At 43.3% G+C, this 16,953-nt stretch overlaps 1 protein-coding gene across 6 annotated transcripts in view; it reads right to left on the bottom strand.

Moving 5' to 3' along the window:
• als2b (alsin Rho guanine nucleotide exchange factor ALS2 b) overlaps positions 1 to 16,953 on the bottom strand; it is a 123,708-nt gene that overhangs the window by 16,531 nt on the left and 90,224 nt on the right. For 4 of the 6 annotated variants that reach the window (XM_043693128.1, XM_043693127.1, XM_043693130.1 and 1 more), the window contains 6 exons: positions 16,227 to 16,292; positions 14,858 to 14,956; positions 13,196 to 13,360; positions 9,888 to 10,001; positions 4,378 to 4,489; positions 2,813 to 2,890 (listed from right to left, as the gene is read on the bottom strand). In XM_043693128.1, coding sequence (XP_043549063.1) covers positions 2,813 to 2,890; positions 4,378 to 4,489; positions 9,888 to 10,001; positions 13,196 to 13,360; positions 14,858 to 14,956; positions 16,227 to 16,292 — 634 coding nt within the window. The remainder of the gene's footprint in view (positions 1 to 2,812; positions 2,891 to 4,377; positions 4,490 to 9,887; positions 10,002 to 13,195; positions 13,361 to 14,857; positions 14,957 to 16,226; positions 16,293 to 16,953) is intronic. The other 2 variants (XM_043693131.1, XM_043693133.1) reach the window with 1 other exon arrangement.

Genomic DNA, 16,953 nt, shown 5'->3' with positions numbered 1-16,953 from the left:
GCCCAAAAATGTTCATTCACCTCCGATACCATCAGATCTTGGTGCTTAAAGATAGAATTTAAACACCAATGACACAGTAACCCCGGAAACAGGGCTGTGCAGAACCCCTCAATTTATATCACTAAAACAGATGATCTGGTCATTATACATGCTGTTTGTGGGAGATTGCTGTGCACAGATTAGCACAAACATTTCCTTTAAAATTACGTTTTACAGGCGCTACATTGGCTGAAAAATGTTTTGGGGTGACCAGAGGCTGTGAAAGATTCTATATTAATGCAAGTCTTTCCTTTCCCTGTTACTGTCCCCTTTCCACTCAGTCGAGTATACCTGCATTCCACCAAAGGAACCTGCCACGATTGGCCACAAAACGTACTCGATCAGAACTGGGAAAGGTAAGTTTCCATCATTCAAAGAGGACACTGTTGGCCTGTACCTAAATATGTTCTGTATACCTGCCTTGAGCCCGGATCCAGGCCCATGGCTGAGCTAGAAGCAGGAGCTGTTCCAAAGACCACCTAGCTTTACTGAGACAAGACTGTAAGATTGTTTGATTTTTCTGGCTTCATGTTTTCTTTTGATTTATTTTCTGTGTTTGAAGATGGTACCAAGAGTGGCAACACTAAACAAGATTTTTCACTATTTGTAATAAATACACGTGACAATAAATCAAATTAATATATGCCTTCATACTCTTGGATAGTAAAAGTAAATCCATCTTATTTTATACATTGTTAATGCAGTTAGTATCTACTGGATAAAAGCAAATTACTGCGGATGCTGGAATCTGAAACCAAAAGAGAAATGTTGGAAAATCTCAGCAGGTCGGGCAGCATCTGTAAGGAGAGAAAAGAGCTGGCAAGCCACAGGAAGGTCCGGGACCTGATTGCGTACAGACAAAACGCCGACTGGGTGATCGCTTTGTTGAGCGCCTTCGGTCTGTACGCAATCGGGTCTCGGACCTTCCCGTGGCTTGCCACTTCAACACACAATCCTGCTCCCAAGCCCACATGTCTGTCCTTGGCCTGCTGCAATGTTCCAGTGAAGGTCAATGCAAATTGGAGGAACAGCATCTCATCTTCCGACTAGGCACGTTACAGCCTGCCGGTCTCAACATTGAATTCAACAACTTCAGATGATTATCCCATCTCGATCCCTTGGTTTTCATTCTGTTCCGTAATTTTATTTCATTTATTTTATTGCCTTTTTAAATATTTTTTTCACGGTTCTATACCTCTTATTTCTTGATCGTCTCTTTCTCTCGCTCCCCTCTCTCATCACCTTTTTTCTCTCCTCTTCCCCCTTTGCTACCCTTCTCCCCTGTTTTCCATTTTGCCTCTGCTTCACCCATCCCCCACATATCTTGTCACATAGCACTGGCTTCAGCCTTGGTCATTCACAGCTCCTAATCTCCCTATAATCTCTCTATATGCACTGTCAGTATCACCTCTTTATTGCTACCTTTGCTTCTGGAGCCATGACTCACCTTCTCTCAGCCGAGTATAAATACCTCCCTATTTTTCCCCTTTTTTTAGCTACGACAAAGGGTCAGTTAGACTTGAAACGTCAGCTCTTTTCTCTCCTTACAGATGCTGCCAGACCTGCTGAGATTTTCTAGCATTTTCTCTTTTGGTTTTAGTATCTACTGCTTTGGCTTTAAGGTATGTTCCCTTGTCCTGGAATCTAGCGCACATACTGACATTAGCCTTTTTGATTTTGCTTTGGACTTGACCTCTACAGTTTACTGATCAACAGACATGGATTTCAACATCTCCTTGGACCTGCACTGTTGATAACTTTTCATCAGTAGAAACGATCCACACAAGCCTTTTTTTGGGTGAATGGTGGATTAGCTGTGTTGAAATCTGCTCCGAGTTTTGTTTAATAACTTAATCCACTGATGACTTGTAAATTTATGCTTATTAAAGCCTCAGTACAGATGCCTCCAAAAAGTAAAGATTATGGGCTAAATATTACATTACTATCTTCCTTCCATTTGGTGCAATATCAATTGGAAAGAACAACTAGTGTAATGCTTAGCTCATTATCCTTGCTCTTTGTCTTCTACTGCTTGAACAATCTCCGAGCCATGAAAATAATGCAAGATCATAGAGATGAACAGCATGGAAACACACTCTTCGGTCCAACTCCTTCACACTGACTCGATATCCTAAATTAATCTCATTTGCCAGCATTTGGCCCATATCCCTCTAAACCCTTCCTATTCATGTACCCATACAGATGCCTTTTAAATGTGGTAATTACCAGCCTCCGACACCACCTCTGGCAGCTTGTTCAATACACTCAACACTCTGTGAAAAAGTTGCCCTTCAGGTCCCTTCTAAATCTCTCCCTTCTCACATTAAACCTATATCCTGTAGTTCTGGACTCCCCTGCCCTTGGGAAAAGACCTTGGCTGTTCACAGTATCCTTGCCCCCTCATGATTTTATCAACTTCTGTAAGGTGACCCCTCAACCTCCGATACTCCAGGGAAAATAGCCGCTGGTTATTCAGTCTCTCCCTTCAGCTCAACCCCTCCAACCCTGGCAACATCGTTGATAGAGGTTTATTGGAAGATTGCTGTTCAACAGCTCGAGCTGTTTAAATCTGGATCAACATTTTCATTTAAAGCAACAACAAAGAATTGTGGGTGCTGGAAATCTGAAACAACACCAGAGAATTGCTGGAGAAACGCAGTCGGTATGGTAGCATCTGTGGAGGGAAAGCAGAGTCAACATTTCAGGTCCAGTGACCTTCTTAAGAGTTTTGTCAGCAATGTCTGTTGTTGTTTCAATTTTCTCATCAATTTACCTTTCCATTTAAGATCCAGTCATCTGAGAACTCTCCTTCAAAGCTGGTGTCATCCTCGGAAAGCAGGATACCAGAGCCCTGGACAAATGAACCAGACTCTTGATTACTGCTCAGAATATGTTGGTTGGGATCCCCTCCATCACAGGGACCCAGAACCCAACTTTTATACCATTTCATATTTATGTCAAGAACTTCACATAATAAGCATACACTCCTATTTCAACAGTCAGTCTCGTTAAAAAAGAAAGACATTGTGTCAAAGTTCGTTGTCTTGTGCATATCAGCACAACTTCAACAACCCTGGATCATATCACAGCCAATCCGTTTGGCTGTTCGTGACAGGCAGAGTATTGACCAGACTCAAATTCTTGCAATTCAGATGTCATGACTAATGTTAAACATGATTGTGATTGGACAGTGCTTGCTGAATAATCCCAAGTATGCGAAGAATTGTTCCTGTTAGGGTGAAAGGCAGGGCTGGTACGTATAGGGAATGCTGGATGACTAGAGAAACTGAGGTTTTGGTCAAGAAAAATAAGGAAGCATATGTCAGGTATAGACAGTAGAGATCGAGTGAATCCGTATAAGAGCATAGAGGCAGTACGAGTATACTTAACAAAGAAAATCAGAACGGCAACAAGGGGACATGACATAGCTTTGGCAAATAGGGTTAAGGAAAATCCAAAGGGATTTCATAAATACATTAAGGACAAAAGTGTAACGAGGGAGAGAATAGGGCCCTCAAAGATCAACAAAGCAGCCAATGTGTGGAACTGTGGGAGATACTAAATGAGTATTTTGTATCAGTGTTTACTGAGAAGGACATGGAAGATATAGAATGTGGGGAAATAGATTGCGACACCTTGAAAAATGTCCACATTATAGAGGTGGTGTTGCTTAAAATGCATAATGGTGGATATATCCCAGGACCTAATCAGGTGTGCCCTAGAACTGTGACAAGCTAGGAAAGTAATTGCTGGGACCTTTGCCGAGATATTTGTATCATTATTAGCCACAGGTGAGGTGCTGGAAGACTGGAGATTGGCTAACGTGGTGCCACTACTGAAAAATGGTGGTAAGGAAAAGTCAGGGAACTATAGACCAGTGAGCTTGACATCAGTGGTGAGCCAGCTGTTGGAGAGAATCCTGAGGGACAGGATTTGTATATATTTGGAAAGGTAAGGACTGATTAGGGACAGTCAACATGGCTTTGTGCATGGGAAATCATGTCTCACAAACTTAGTCATAGAGATGTACAGCACGGAAACAGACCCTTTGGTCCAACTCCACTGGGGTTCGCAACCCTCAAAAAGTGGCAATGAGAGATTGCTGGGAGCCCCATACATCATATGTTACATATGCTACATCATATATAGTCTGCACTGAGATTAATGATTCACAAATGAGAGTTTCTTTGAGTTGCAGGTATTCGATTAAAGGTTAGAAAAAGTCAAACATACGGCCAGTTCCAGAAACTGATGTGGATTTCATCTCAAGCAGGGACAGTTTGCTCATTAAGAGTATATAAATTTGCATCTACCCAAATGACCTGAACAAAGACTCACCATCATTTTATTGTTGCTGAACGCACCCTCGTAGTACAGGCCAAACTGAGTGACCACAACTCCATTGCCATGGCGGATATCATCCAACCACATGCCCATGTACTTCTCACCTCTGAAACAAGGAGGACAGCTGCATTTGTAAGTGGAAAGCACAGACTTCATTTAACAACCAGGGTTCTAATTGGATGTAATCAGGCAATTTCCCAAAAAGAAACAATTAACATAGAAGGCAAAAACGTACAGCTTTACAGTATTTAAAATACTGTGTTCAGATCTGTCAGTACTTGTGGAAGATAGGTAGGTTCACATTTGGGTTAGGACGTTTTAACGGATCTAGAGTGAACAAAAGAAAAAAGAGAGGTGACAGGGATAGAGGATGAGAGTGTGAGGGAGAGAGAATGAAGTAAAGAGAGAAAGAAAAAGTGGAAGCAGACACAGGTATGACTCATTGGACAGTGCTAAACAAACCCAACAACACTGCAGAAACATCTTCTGTGAGAAAGAGAGCGAACATCAAGAACTGTGCTGACTTGTCACTCTACGGATATAGCTGCTTAATCCCAGGATCTTAATGTAGCAGTAACTCAAAATTAACCTTTAAATCAATGTCCAATTGCTTTTTGAAAATTACAGCGAAATTTGATTCCCCCACATAAATGGTACATTCCAGATGATAACAATCAGCACTCTCTCAATTCTATAACTACTGAAACCTATCAGTAAGAGCTTCTTTCTATATAATTAGTTCAAATATGGACCATAACCTTTGGTTATACTCTGACCCTTGCAAAATGTCCTTCACCACCTCAGTGATATCCTTTACCCTGACACCGTGGGTGGCACGGTGGCACAGTGGTTAGCACTGCTGCCTCACAGCACCTGAGACCCGGGTTCAATTCCCGCCTCAGGCGACTGACTGTGTGGAGTTTGCACGTTCTCCCCGTGTCTGCGTGGGTTTCCTCCGGGTGCTCCGGTTTCCTCCCACAGTCCAAAGATGTGCAGGGTCAGGTGAATTGGCCATGCTAAATTGCCCGTAGTGTTAGGTAAGGGGTAAATGTAGGGGTATGGGTGGGTTTCGCTTCGGCGGGTCGGTGTGGACTTGTTGGGCCGAAGGGCCTGTTTCCACACTGTAATGTAATCTAATCTAAAAAAAAAATGGACACAGAGATTTGGTTCCATCTTCAACTATCATATCCACTAGACATTTCTATTCTCTGCTGTGTACCTTCACCTGTAATCATACCCCATGTGTCATTTGTCCTATTGTGTCACAGATATCATTTAGACTACACTCCAAATTGTTGAGACTCACCAGTGACCAGAGATGGCTGGATGGCTGGTCTGCAATGTAGAACAATGCCAACTGCATGGGTTCAGTTCCCATACTGGCTGAAGTTATGAAGGCCTTGCCTCTTTCTTGAGGCATGACAATCCCCAAGCTCTCTCATGAAAGTAAGTTGCTGCTCTCTCATGAAAGCAAGCTATGGTCCTCTGGGAATACGATGACTTTCACTTTCAAAACTCAAAACCAACTTAGCAAACATCACAATCCCAGACTCTTCTCAACTTGATGACCTAACCTTCCTCACCTAAATCGCTTAAAGTCTGGGCTTTAGAATGATCACCACCTGGAATGCATCATCTTAGAAAGTCCACATGCTTTATAACATCAATGACTCAAGTTTGTAAAGATAATAGCTTTTTATTATTCTGTATTTTTGATTGCAAACTGAATTAAGAAAGTAACTACTATAAAAAAAAAACAAGGATTGATGAAGGATCACCTCAACTTTTTCAAAACAAGTAACCTGACACTCATTGTAAGGACAATTCATCCAGCAACAAGTCACTAATTGGTTTGTGGAGGGACCAGTTATTGATGACAATGGCTTCCAATGGAAGAGGAGAAGAGCAGCTAGTTTAGCTCTGCAGTGAAAAGCATCTCAAAGCTGATAATACTTTTTGTGTCTTTCTAGCTGTTGTAAACGAAGACTTTTAAATGATTTGTCAAAGATCTTTATAAAAGTGGGAACCAGTCAACCTGCAAACAAGTGACGGTATCTGGGGAGGGAGAATCAAAGAGCAGCAAAGCTTGAAAAACCCAAAAGTACCATCTCAGTGAACCCTGTGAACAGAGACCATTGAAATACCTTTCCGATCTTTCTCTCCACTCTAAACACCCATGTTTTTCCCCTGTCTGTGCCTGTGTCTGCATGGGAAAGTTTATCAAGTGAGGATGAATGTTTTAACTTGTGGAATTTATACTTTGATAGCTTATAATCTGGAATTAAGAATCTAATGATGACATGAAACCATTTCTGACTGCCAGGAAAACCCATCTGGATTCACTAATGTCCTTCAGGGAAGGAAACTGCCATTCTTACCTGGTCTGGCCTACATGTGACTCCAGACCAACAGTAATGTTGTTGACGCTTACCTGCTCAGTAGACAATTAGAGATGGACAACAAATGCTGGCCTGGCCAGTGATCTCCACATCACGTGAATGAATAAAGAAAATTGTTTCTCTGTAGCTAGAGTTGTTTATTGAAAATAAATAATAATTCTTGTTACAGAAACTTGGTCCATGTTTTTGTCAAGTAAATTAGAGAATCCTGCGTACCTTTAAAAATGTTTCATGTTTGTGTGATGACTGCAGGAATAGTGGGGCTCGATTGTCAGCACGCTATCCCAGTGAGGTATAACAAGTTAAAAAAATTCTTAAGTGCTGGTACTAGAGGCACTTCCTACACACCACTGTCTGGGATAAACAACACATGTTGTAATTTCCACATAGGGCAGAATGTGCTGGCTTCAGGTCTGAGCTGTCTTGCCATTACACTGAAATTAACTGTCTATTTAAAGTGCTTTTCACTTAGCTTGCTCCAGATTTTCCATTTGCTTCCCTGCATTCTCTTGATGCATATTAATTAGCATCTGCTTCCTTCTCACACCTAATTCCCACTCATCATTTTAAAAGCTTCTACTCTACACAGTACACAATTCACACTCTGTGCTCTTGCAGGTATAACCACTTAATATTTGTAATTCATTCACCAGTTTCCACAGGCCAGTCAACCCCTCCCCCATTCACCCAATGATCAATACCTACTTACAACTGTATGACACTGAAGCCTCCAATGATTTGCAGCTCTTTTAAAATCTGGAGAACTCAGTTAAATTACAATTTGATAAAAACACAATACTTAACCACAACTTACCTGTAAAATGCCACACGTATCCAAATTCCTGTTTTAAAATCTTCACTCTCCTTGCAGTTCACTCCTTTCTCTGCACATGACTTCTCTTTCTATGGGAGCCGACTGTGCATAGATTGGCTGCATTTCTGACATTACAATGCTGATCCTGATTCAAAAAATACTGTTGAAGAGGGAGGCACATTGCCAAACCTCTATGGTCAAGCTCCAAGTTTGGCTCTCTTACACTTGCTAGAAGTGAAGTGTCTTGACGCAGGGACCTGTTCTCTGCCATCAAAAGGACTATATTCAAGCCTTGCAAGTTTTCCAAATTACCCTGGGACTTCCTTTTCCCATGGCAACAGCACAGCCCATCAAAATTAACTTGCCAACTCATCAACATCCTGGTCTCCTGCTTTATAAATAATTGTGCACATGTGAAATTTGGTGTCATTGTATTTGTCCTGATGAGTGCAAGATGAGAAACATCGGCAATACTCTTTCTGAAAAGAGTCAAGTTATGGACTAAGCAATTTAAAAAAAAATAATGAATATAGAACAGTACAGGAAGCTCCGTAGATGTGAAAGGCATTATAGAAATGAAAGAATTTCTACCTTTCTCTGAAAGGCTCAAAAAGAAAATTCACCACATTGGCGGGAGGAGAGGCCTTTGTGAGAGACATATTGGTTACTCTCAGACAGATAAGGATGGAACCATGAGAAGATAGAGATGGTTTGGGGCAGAGATAAGGCAGGAGTGGCTCAAGTACAACACATCAGTTGTACTGATTTGCTGTATGCTCTATCTTGGAAAACAATACAGAACTAGGCAGAGATCAACTCCAGAATCTAGACGATCCCCAATCCAACAGATACATCCGATGATATTCCTGGCTCAAGCCAAGCCTGCTTTCCATGTGTATTCTCAAGGCTTCCAACAATACCCACAGGTACAGCAGAAGGAACATATTTGCCTATGGGGTATTAGCTGTTAAAATAAACTGCCAGGCCCTCTGTCAAACACAAAACTATAATCTTCTTCTCATGAAGGTGCTAACTCACTGGGATATAGAAGGACGATTGGGCAGAATAGAGTGGCACATTCAGCAATTATAATAATATAATGACCCTGACACTGAGGAGATGGGAGGCTATGGCAGGAGATCACTGGATGTGGCTGGGTTGCATTGGGGAGTGACCTGTTCAGTCATGTCCCACAATGTCATATGTGGGTCAGGATCCCAATTGGCATACATTGACTGATCAGGCTCCAAAACCAGTGAATTATTAAAATCTCCGAGCAGTGGGTAAGAGAATGGCCTGCACCCCTATGGGCTAAAGCCCAATAATTCTGATACCAGGGAACAGCAATAATTAACCTCAACTAGTTGTTATGTTCCACATATGGCAAGGTGATTCGAAGAATGGGCTAATGAAGATCAGGCCTTCCCACTGGCTTCTAGTGGGAGTGCATCAACCCTAATTTAGGGATATATTTAGGGAGGGGAATTTCAGGTACTTGTTATGGAGCTGCAACAAGTTATCAATTTGTTTAATGATCCATGTCAGTGGGGATTTGGGGATGTTTAGACAACAAACACCATTCCTTGTTGCATCACCAGACACGAAATAACAATTGTCTGAGAGTCCAAAATTTACCACCCGAGCAAACACACAAGTTAGATATCCAAATTCAAGGCCCTGCAGGCAGCTGAACTAGACTAGACAGAAAAGGAAGATCCCAACAAGTCAGCTGATCCCAAAAAGTTGCCATTTCCAGGACATCAAGATGGTATTGTGCACTCAGAGAGACGGGTAAACTAGCCACTGATGCTAAGCTTATAATCCAGGCTGTGATGGCACATAAATCAAATGGTGAATTCACACTCACCATCGTGACTCATGACAAGTACAATGGCCACTCTAGCAAACAAAGTCCAGGGTGAGTTGCAGACAAGATGTGGAAATGAGTTGAATTGCCTGGGAGCATTGAGTTTTTGATGACCTGCCAACTTGATTCAGCTCACACATGTATTTCAATGCCAGTAGGTAAAACTGAATAATTTATTCCCCTGCAGCAAGTTTGGAAAATACAAATTGGGAACAAGAGTAGACTGTTCCGGCCATTGAGCCAGGACACTCTCCTATTTGTTGCATGTGCTCAGTCTTGTGTGGGCCACACTACTGGGCAGGTTTCATTACCTTTCAGTGAGGTCAGGCTATTGGACAGGGTGCCATGCAGGGGTGAAGTGGTCCATGCATGGGATGGAGGGAGGAGAAGGAAAAGGGTAAAAATGGATGGTGCCTGGGCTCACCCTGTGCCTCCAGCTGGCTGGTCACTGAGGTGCGCTGAAGATGGCGCCTGGGACGTCCACGGCCAGGACCATCCCACCCTCCTGGCGGGGGGAGGACGTTTGATGGCGGGCGTTCTGCAAGGGGACAAGAACAGTCAGAAATAAAATGGAGAGGAAATAAAACACAAGGAGTGGATTTTGCTCACCTCCCACTTCCCTCACTCAGTGTCATGTCCCCTCTGGGGTCCAGAATCAGTGGCATCAGCTGCCTGTATACCTCTCCACCTCTCCTTGTGCCCCTTCCCTGCATCAACTCCTCAGTACTTTGCCCAAGTGACTGTGCGCATATGAGCATGCCTGGAAGTGGATCATAGAAAACTATTCCACTTCAAGAAGCATCATGGGTGAGCCCAGAATCTATCTACAGCTGATGTAGCAGGACCCATGACAATAGGGAGATGGTAGCACAGTGATAGGAGCAATGTAACTGGACTAGTAATCACGCGGTCCCTGACAATGTTCTGAGATCAGGTTCGTAGTGGGATTTGAATCCATGTGGAAGCAGATGCCAGAATTATAGAAAGAGTGAGGGGCAGGAAACAAAAGTGCAGTTGGAAATATTACAGGCAAACCAGTCAGAAGGAGCATGGTGGGAGTGAAACTAGGAGCACATAAAGAGAACAATGATCATAAAGCACAACAATGATGTACAGAAAACCCATGATCACAAAATAAATCATGACAAGGCGACAGAGCTGCTGATTGCTGGATCAACAGCCAGCACTTTGGCAAGGGCTCAAGTTTAAGGAAGGAGGGGTTGGATACAATGCAGTAGATCTGCCCTGGTAGTTATGATGGATCTATGGGGGCTAGGAAGCAATGGTCAGTCTGGTTGTACCATTGGCTGCAGACTTTGATGGATAACTTTAAAGAGTGTTGTGTGGGGGGGGAAGCAGAAATCAGAATTACGATTGAATTTGAATGCTCACCATGTGACACTTCTTTCTGTAGTTTCTTTCACCAATCTGAGACCCCAGAGTGGGAGGTCCAGTGGAATGATTTGTTGAGGAAATGGGTTCCACAAAACCAATTCACAACTTGTTCAGTGTCTTATTCCTTGCACATCACATGGTTAGGCCAGTGTGTTCTTCACACAGTGAACAGCTGCACCAGTCACAGGTCTCATGGTGCAGTAGACAATCCCTGGCCTTTCAACAGAAGCTTCAGTTTCGAGTCCCACTCCAGGATTGGAAACAGATAAAAGTGCATGCTTTGTCTGCCTCATGAGCTACTAGACGCAGGGAAGCTTCCAGGTGTAAGCACCTCTGCACACTCCAAAGCTCTCCAAAGTTGCTGAAACTGATGAGTTTTCTCCACCTTGGAGACTTAAGGCAGATTACAGGTCCAAAGACATTTCCCAAAAATTGACAATATAAACATAGAAAATGAGATACCAACTGCAATACACTCATCGCATCTGATTACGCATTTATCAGACAAGTCTCTAAGCCTTGTATCAGTTACAGTCTCATGTCAAAGTCAGAGCATTAAGGATTCAAGTCCTGCTTCAAGGAATTGATGACACATTCATATTTGATCATTCAGCAGAGTACTGAGGAAGTGCTGCACTGTCAAGAGGTTTTTTTTTATTCATTCATTGGATGAGGATGTTGCTAGCTGGACAGCATTTATTGCCCATCCCTAATTATCCAGAGGGCAGTTTCGAGTCGACCACGTTGCTGTGGGACTGGAGTTACATGTAGACCAGAGCAGCTAAGTACGGCAGTTTCCTTTCCTCAAGAATTTAGTGCATGCACTTATGGAGGTAAGGTGGTAGGAAGTGGAGAAACTATCACCTCCTTCCTTGTCTCCCATTTCAATTCAACCCAGGACAGGAAGGGTTAAGGACAGTCATCCTACTCAAAGGACAACTGAAGTCCTGAAAGACCTCATCCCACCTCTGCTGATACTTTATCCTGGTGTGTATGTCTATGGGTCCAGTTAGGGGAGTATCCAACAGAGGGACCCATAAGATATAGAAGAAGAATTAGGCCATTCAGTCCATCAGATATGCTCCACTATTTGATCGTGGCTATTATGATTCTCAACCTCATTCTCCTGCCTTTTCCCTGTAACCCTTGGTCCACTTACTAATAAAGAACTTATCTATCTCTGCCTCAAATCCACTGTGACCCATGGAAAATCAACCCCCATCCTTGACATGACACTAGTACCAACTCCACTCCCACTGTCCCCTTGAAATCCCACCCTTCATTGGGGTAACCCTGACTGCCATCCTTGCTTTGGTCCAAGGGCTCCTGCAACTATCCCTCATGACGGCCCCACAGAAGCAGTGGCAGAGGCTACCGCTTCAACTGGTAATGTTGGCACTGCAAAGCTGCCTGCCTCTGACTGACTGGCAGTCGTTTTACCAGGAAAGTCTGGGGCAGCCAGCAAGACTCCTATGTGAGACTTAATCCCACCGAGCCCCAGAAGTGGCAGCAGTGAGGTTACCAGCTCTCCAGCTGGTGAACAGCATTGCGGCCATGATCATTAAAACGTGCCCACTGCTTTTCAGCCGACGTGTTAATCTGAGGTCTTGTCGGCCTCTTTAACCTGGTATAAATGATCCAATGGATCCATAAAAAGAGCAGGGGAATTCTCCTGTGTATGGAGTAATATTTATCTTCCTACTGTCAGCACCAAATCAGATTAACTGGTTGTTATCAAATTGTTTTTCCAGGAATGTACACTCAATCATGATTACACTACAACCACTTTTATAATATCAATTACCTCTCCACTTCCAATAAAATCCATCTGCTAACAAAGCCCTCATCTTTGCTTGTCACCTCCAGACTCAAGAAACGCAAAGCTCCCCAGGACCAGCTTCCATAATTTCATCCAAACATCTGCTGTCATTATGCTAACCAAGTCCTATCAGTCCTGTCCTTACAGATGCCTCATTTCCTTAACACCATAAATTTAACATTCTCACCATCAACCGAGATGGACTGACCTACTGAAGCAAGATTCTTCATACTTGGTTTCATGGTACTATATGACCCATGCTTTAGATTATATTGCCATGACCAAATACAACTTAGACTTTTTAGAACCACAGCCAGTTGGATCTTTAATGCTAAGGGGCTACAAATCCTTTAGTTCCAAACCATACTTCGCAACAGAGGAAATGTTACAGGTCAGAATTTCAACTGCACATTGTAGATCACAGCGAATGAACCATGAACATGGAAGCCCATAAATATATTATCATTCACATTACTGTCTTACAGAAGGCACTTATGTTCCAAATAACATTGTATTACCTAGTGATGTCATCAAACACACCATAGCCCATTTTTTTGTCCTGTGCCCATTGTCCGATGAACATGCTGGGGGAAGACGATGTCAATTTGCCACTGCGGAGTAAGCCGTGACCATGGCGCATGTTGTCTTGGAAACAGCCTTCATACACCTCTCCTGTGGCATATCTGTCGAGGAGGGGAGACAGAAAAGGAGATTAGTCAGTCTTATTGTATCATATAACATGTAGCCAGTTGATCAGAAGGTGGCTTTAGGCCCCTGTTGTACTCTTCATTGAGTATAAAGGATTATTACAGAATTTAATGGACACCAAGCTATTGGTTTGCAGCTCTGACATTTTTAAAGTTTATTATAAAGTGTGTTCCTAATTTTTGTGCATCAAGCTAACCAGAGTAGGAAATACTCTTCACTGTGGCTCAGTTAGCACCACTGTCACCTCAGACTCTTAGTTCTGGGTACCAGTCGCACTCTGGGGCTTCAGTACAAAAGTCAAGACTGATACTCCAATGCAATACTGAGGGACAGCTGCACCACCAGAGGTGCTGTTCTTTGGATGAGATGCTTAATCTAAGAGGCAGATGGGATTTATAAAAAAGTTCCCATCTGCCACTACTTGAGGAAGAGCTGGGGAGCTATCCTTAATGTACTGATCAATATTGATTCCTTAATCAACACTAGGACAACATTCTCTGACCATTATGACACTGCCAGTAGGACATTGCTGTGGGGAGCACACTACAACAATGGTTACACTTCAAAAGTACTTCACTGGCTGGTGGTTGTGAAAAGTGTGATATAAACCCTAGACAACCCGGGAACGCAGAAGCAGGAGGTGGTTATTCAGCCCCTCCGGTTTATTCTGCTATTCAATTAGATCATGACTGATATTTAACGCAACTTCATTTACCGACCTTTGTCCTATGTTCTCAGATACCCATTAAAGCGATCAAACTCAAGTCTTAACGTTTCAATAACCCAGCATCCATAGCCTCTGGGGAAGAGAGTTCCAAATTTCACATATTCTACATATAAGAAATCACTTCCTAATGTTCTGAAACAAAGTATAATTGTAGAATTCAAACTCTTTGTTCTGGGTTCTCCTACGAGTGGAAATAGTTTCTTGATATGTACTCCATTAAATTCCTTTACCACCTTGCTTTGATCACTGCGCCATCTCCTGAATCAGGGACAATCCATTATTGTCGAACATACTCACAAACTATGGTCAGTGGTGGTGTTGAAGTGAGATGCAACTGTATAATTGGGAGGGTGGGGGGGGGGGGGGGGGGGGGAGGCGGCACTCAAAGAACAACACTTCATTTTCCACTTGGGGATTCTGTTTACTCTCTGCTCATTCCTGAAGAAGGGCCTGTGCCCGAAACGTCGAATCTCCTGTTCCCTGGATGCTGCCTGACCTGCTGTGCTGTTCCAGCAATAAAGTTTCAACTTTGATCTCCAGCATCTGCAGACCTCACTTTCTCCACAAAAAAGCTGTCCATCAGAATGGCTCTACCATGAAATCAGCTAATGGGCATAAATCAGGAGCACAGAGCCTCACAAAAGCAACAAGCAGACCACATCAGGACAGCAAACCACCTTCTCAAAATCAGCAAATTTTGAGATTCCAAAAGGCAACAGATAGCTGAAGTGAGACCTGACCGTACTTGTAGATTCCATGGCCTTGCATCTTGCCTTCTCTCCAGTGGCCTTGATAGTGATCGTTTTTCTTCATCGCTTTGTTGGGTAAGATGTACTCTCCATACCTGTGAAGGAGAAATTAAAACCTTTAACAGCCCACATACACGTCTACCAGAAGGTGTTTGTCCTCCAAAGAAGAAATAAACCACAACTCGATGAAGTAATCAGAACACAGATAAAAACTGTTCCATTCACAAGGGCTGACTCATGACAGCAAAGTAACAGTGTCTTCTTTCTTCTGTGGGGCTAAGCTCTGCTTTCCTGGTATTTGATGTTTGCCAAATTGATATTTTAAAATATTTTGGGCAATCATATCTGAATTATCAGGCTTGAACCCAGCTTATATTCAAGACATATCCATAACATTTTGCCCAAACTACAAGGGAGTTGAGGGTTAATAGGGAATACAAATAATTTCAGACGTGATCTTACTGAATGTCGGAGCAGGCTTGAGGGGCTGTGTGGCCTACTCTGCTCTTATTTCTTACGTTCAAGGGAACACAAGGCTCAGGTCTACAGTATCATTACCCAGTGACAGTGGTCACTTGGAACAAATCCACGTTACCTGTGAAACAAGATACCCTGAATTGCACCAGCCGATTGGACACTGCTGTCTTCTCACAAAGACATGTGAGGCTCCACGGGTTCCAGCCCCTCGTGTTCCCTCACCCAAAGCAAAAGGAGGTAGGACTTGAATTGCTATAGTGCCTTTTGCATCCATGGAGACTTCCAGAGCTCTTCCTGGCCAATAAACTATTGTCACAGATGCAATGTAGGCAACACAGTTGTCAATCTACCCAAAACAAGGTCAAATAGACAGCAATGAGAAGAGCCACCAGATACGTTCCAGTTACGTTGATTGAATGGTAGTTATCGGCAAGGATATCAAGGAAGGTCCCTTGTTGCTCTTAAAATTTCACCATGAGACCCGTAGCATCTTCCTGTTACAGTAGAAGGTTTTATCCAAAGATGACACCCCCTTTAGTGGCGTGTTCCCTCAGAACTGGACTGAAATCGCAAACCTGGGTTACAGACTTGAGTCACTGGAACATGCTGCCACTGGTCAGAACTGATACCCGTATGGCCACTTGTCATGGATAAAAGAAGAACCAGGGTATTGACAGGATATTTAAGTGCAGACAAGTCTGTTCTGACCCATTATCCACAGGGGTATGCTTTTCCCACAGGAGGCGCTAGAGATAGTCAGCAAAAGCAGCTCCAGCCGATTTTCACCTCCTTCCACCTCTCAGCCATATTTCTCATCCTAGGGAAAGTCAACCAACCCAGTGGAGCTCAGATCAGAGATTTCTATTTTGACTCAACTTCGATACTTACCCATCCTCTAACCCATTTCTGAAGTCACCAGTGTACATTCTCCCATCAGGCCACTGCAGCACACCCCTAGGATTGGGAAACACAGGTCAGAAGATACTGAGAATCAAGTTGAAAGTATGAGACCCACCATCTTCACAACAGATGTTACAATTCCTACCCTCATCCAAACAACTGCTATGTCCACCTTACCATACCCAATGTGTTCACACCTTTCCACATTTCTATGCAGGTCTGTGTGTACTCACCCACATCCTACCCAGTGTTCATCGGTCTCATTTTGCCCACACCCATCAATCCATCCTGCCAAATCATACAGTGATCATCACTCTACACCCCTTCTACATACCACCACCCCCCCATAACCCGCTCTTTCCCTTACCACACGCTGCACCCCCCAATAAAAACCCTCTCTTGCCTCTACTCCCCAGGGGCACATCGTACTTGCAGGTTTCCCCATTGGCCTTCATTTGATTTCGAACAATCAGTCCGTCTGACAGTTCCTGGGCCCCAACCATTGGCTAACCTCCTTTCCAGAGGGTGCTAAATCTTTGAGCATTGTGTCCATTGACACTTTCACCTTCCAGCTCCTTGTCAATTGATAAGAGTATTCCAGGTTTAAGAAGCATCACAAAAGTGATTTCCTCCCACGGGGTTTCTGGCAGGGCATGCCTGCAGCATTAGCATTACTCTTGGATGTGTGGAGCTTAGAGGGGTACACTGTTGGCAT

This window comes from Chiloscyllium plagiosum, chromosome 7 (genome assembly GCF_004010195.1).
Source record: "Chiloscyllium plagiosum isolate BGI_BamShark_2017 chromosome 7, ASM401019v2, whole genome shotgun sequence".
In the NCBI taxonomy this organism is placed as follows: Eukaryota; Metazoa; Chordata; class Chondrichthyes; order Orectolobiformes; family Hemiscylliidae; genus Chiloscyllium; species Chiloscyllium plagiosum.
This window is presented reverse-complemented; position numbering and strand designations above follow the sequence as displayed.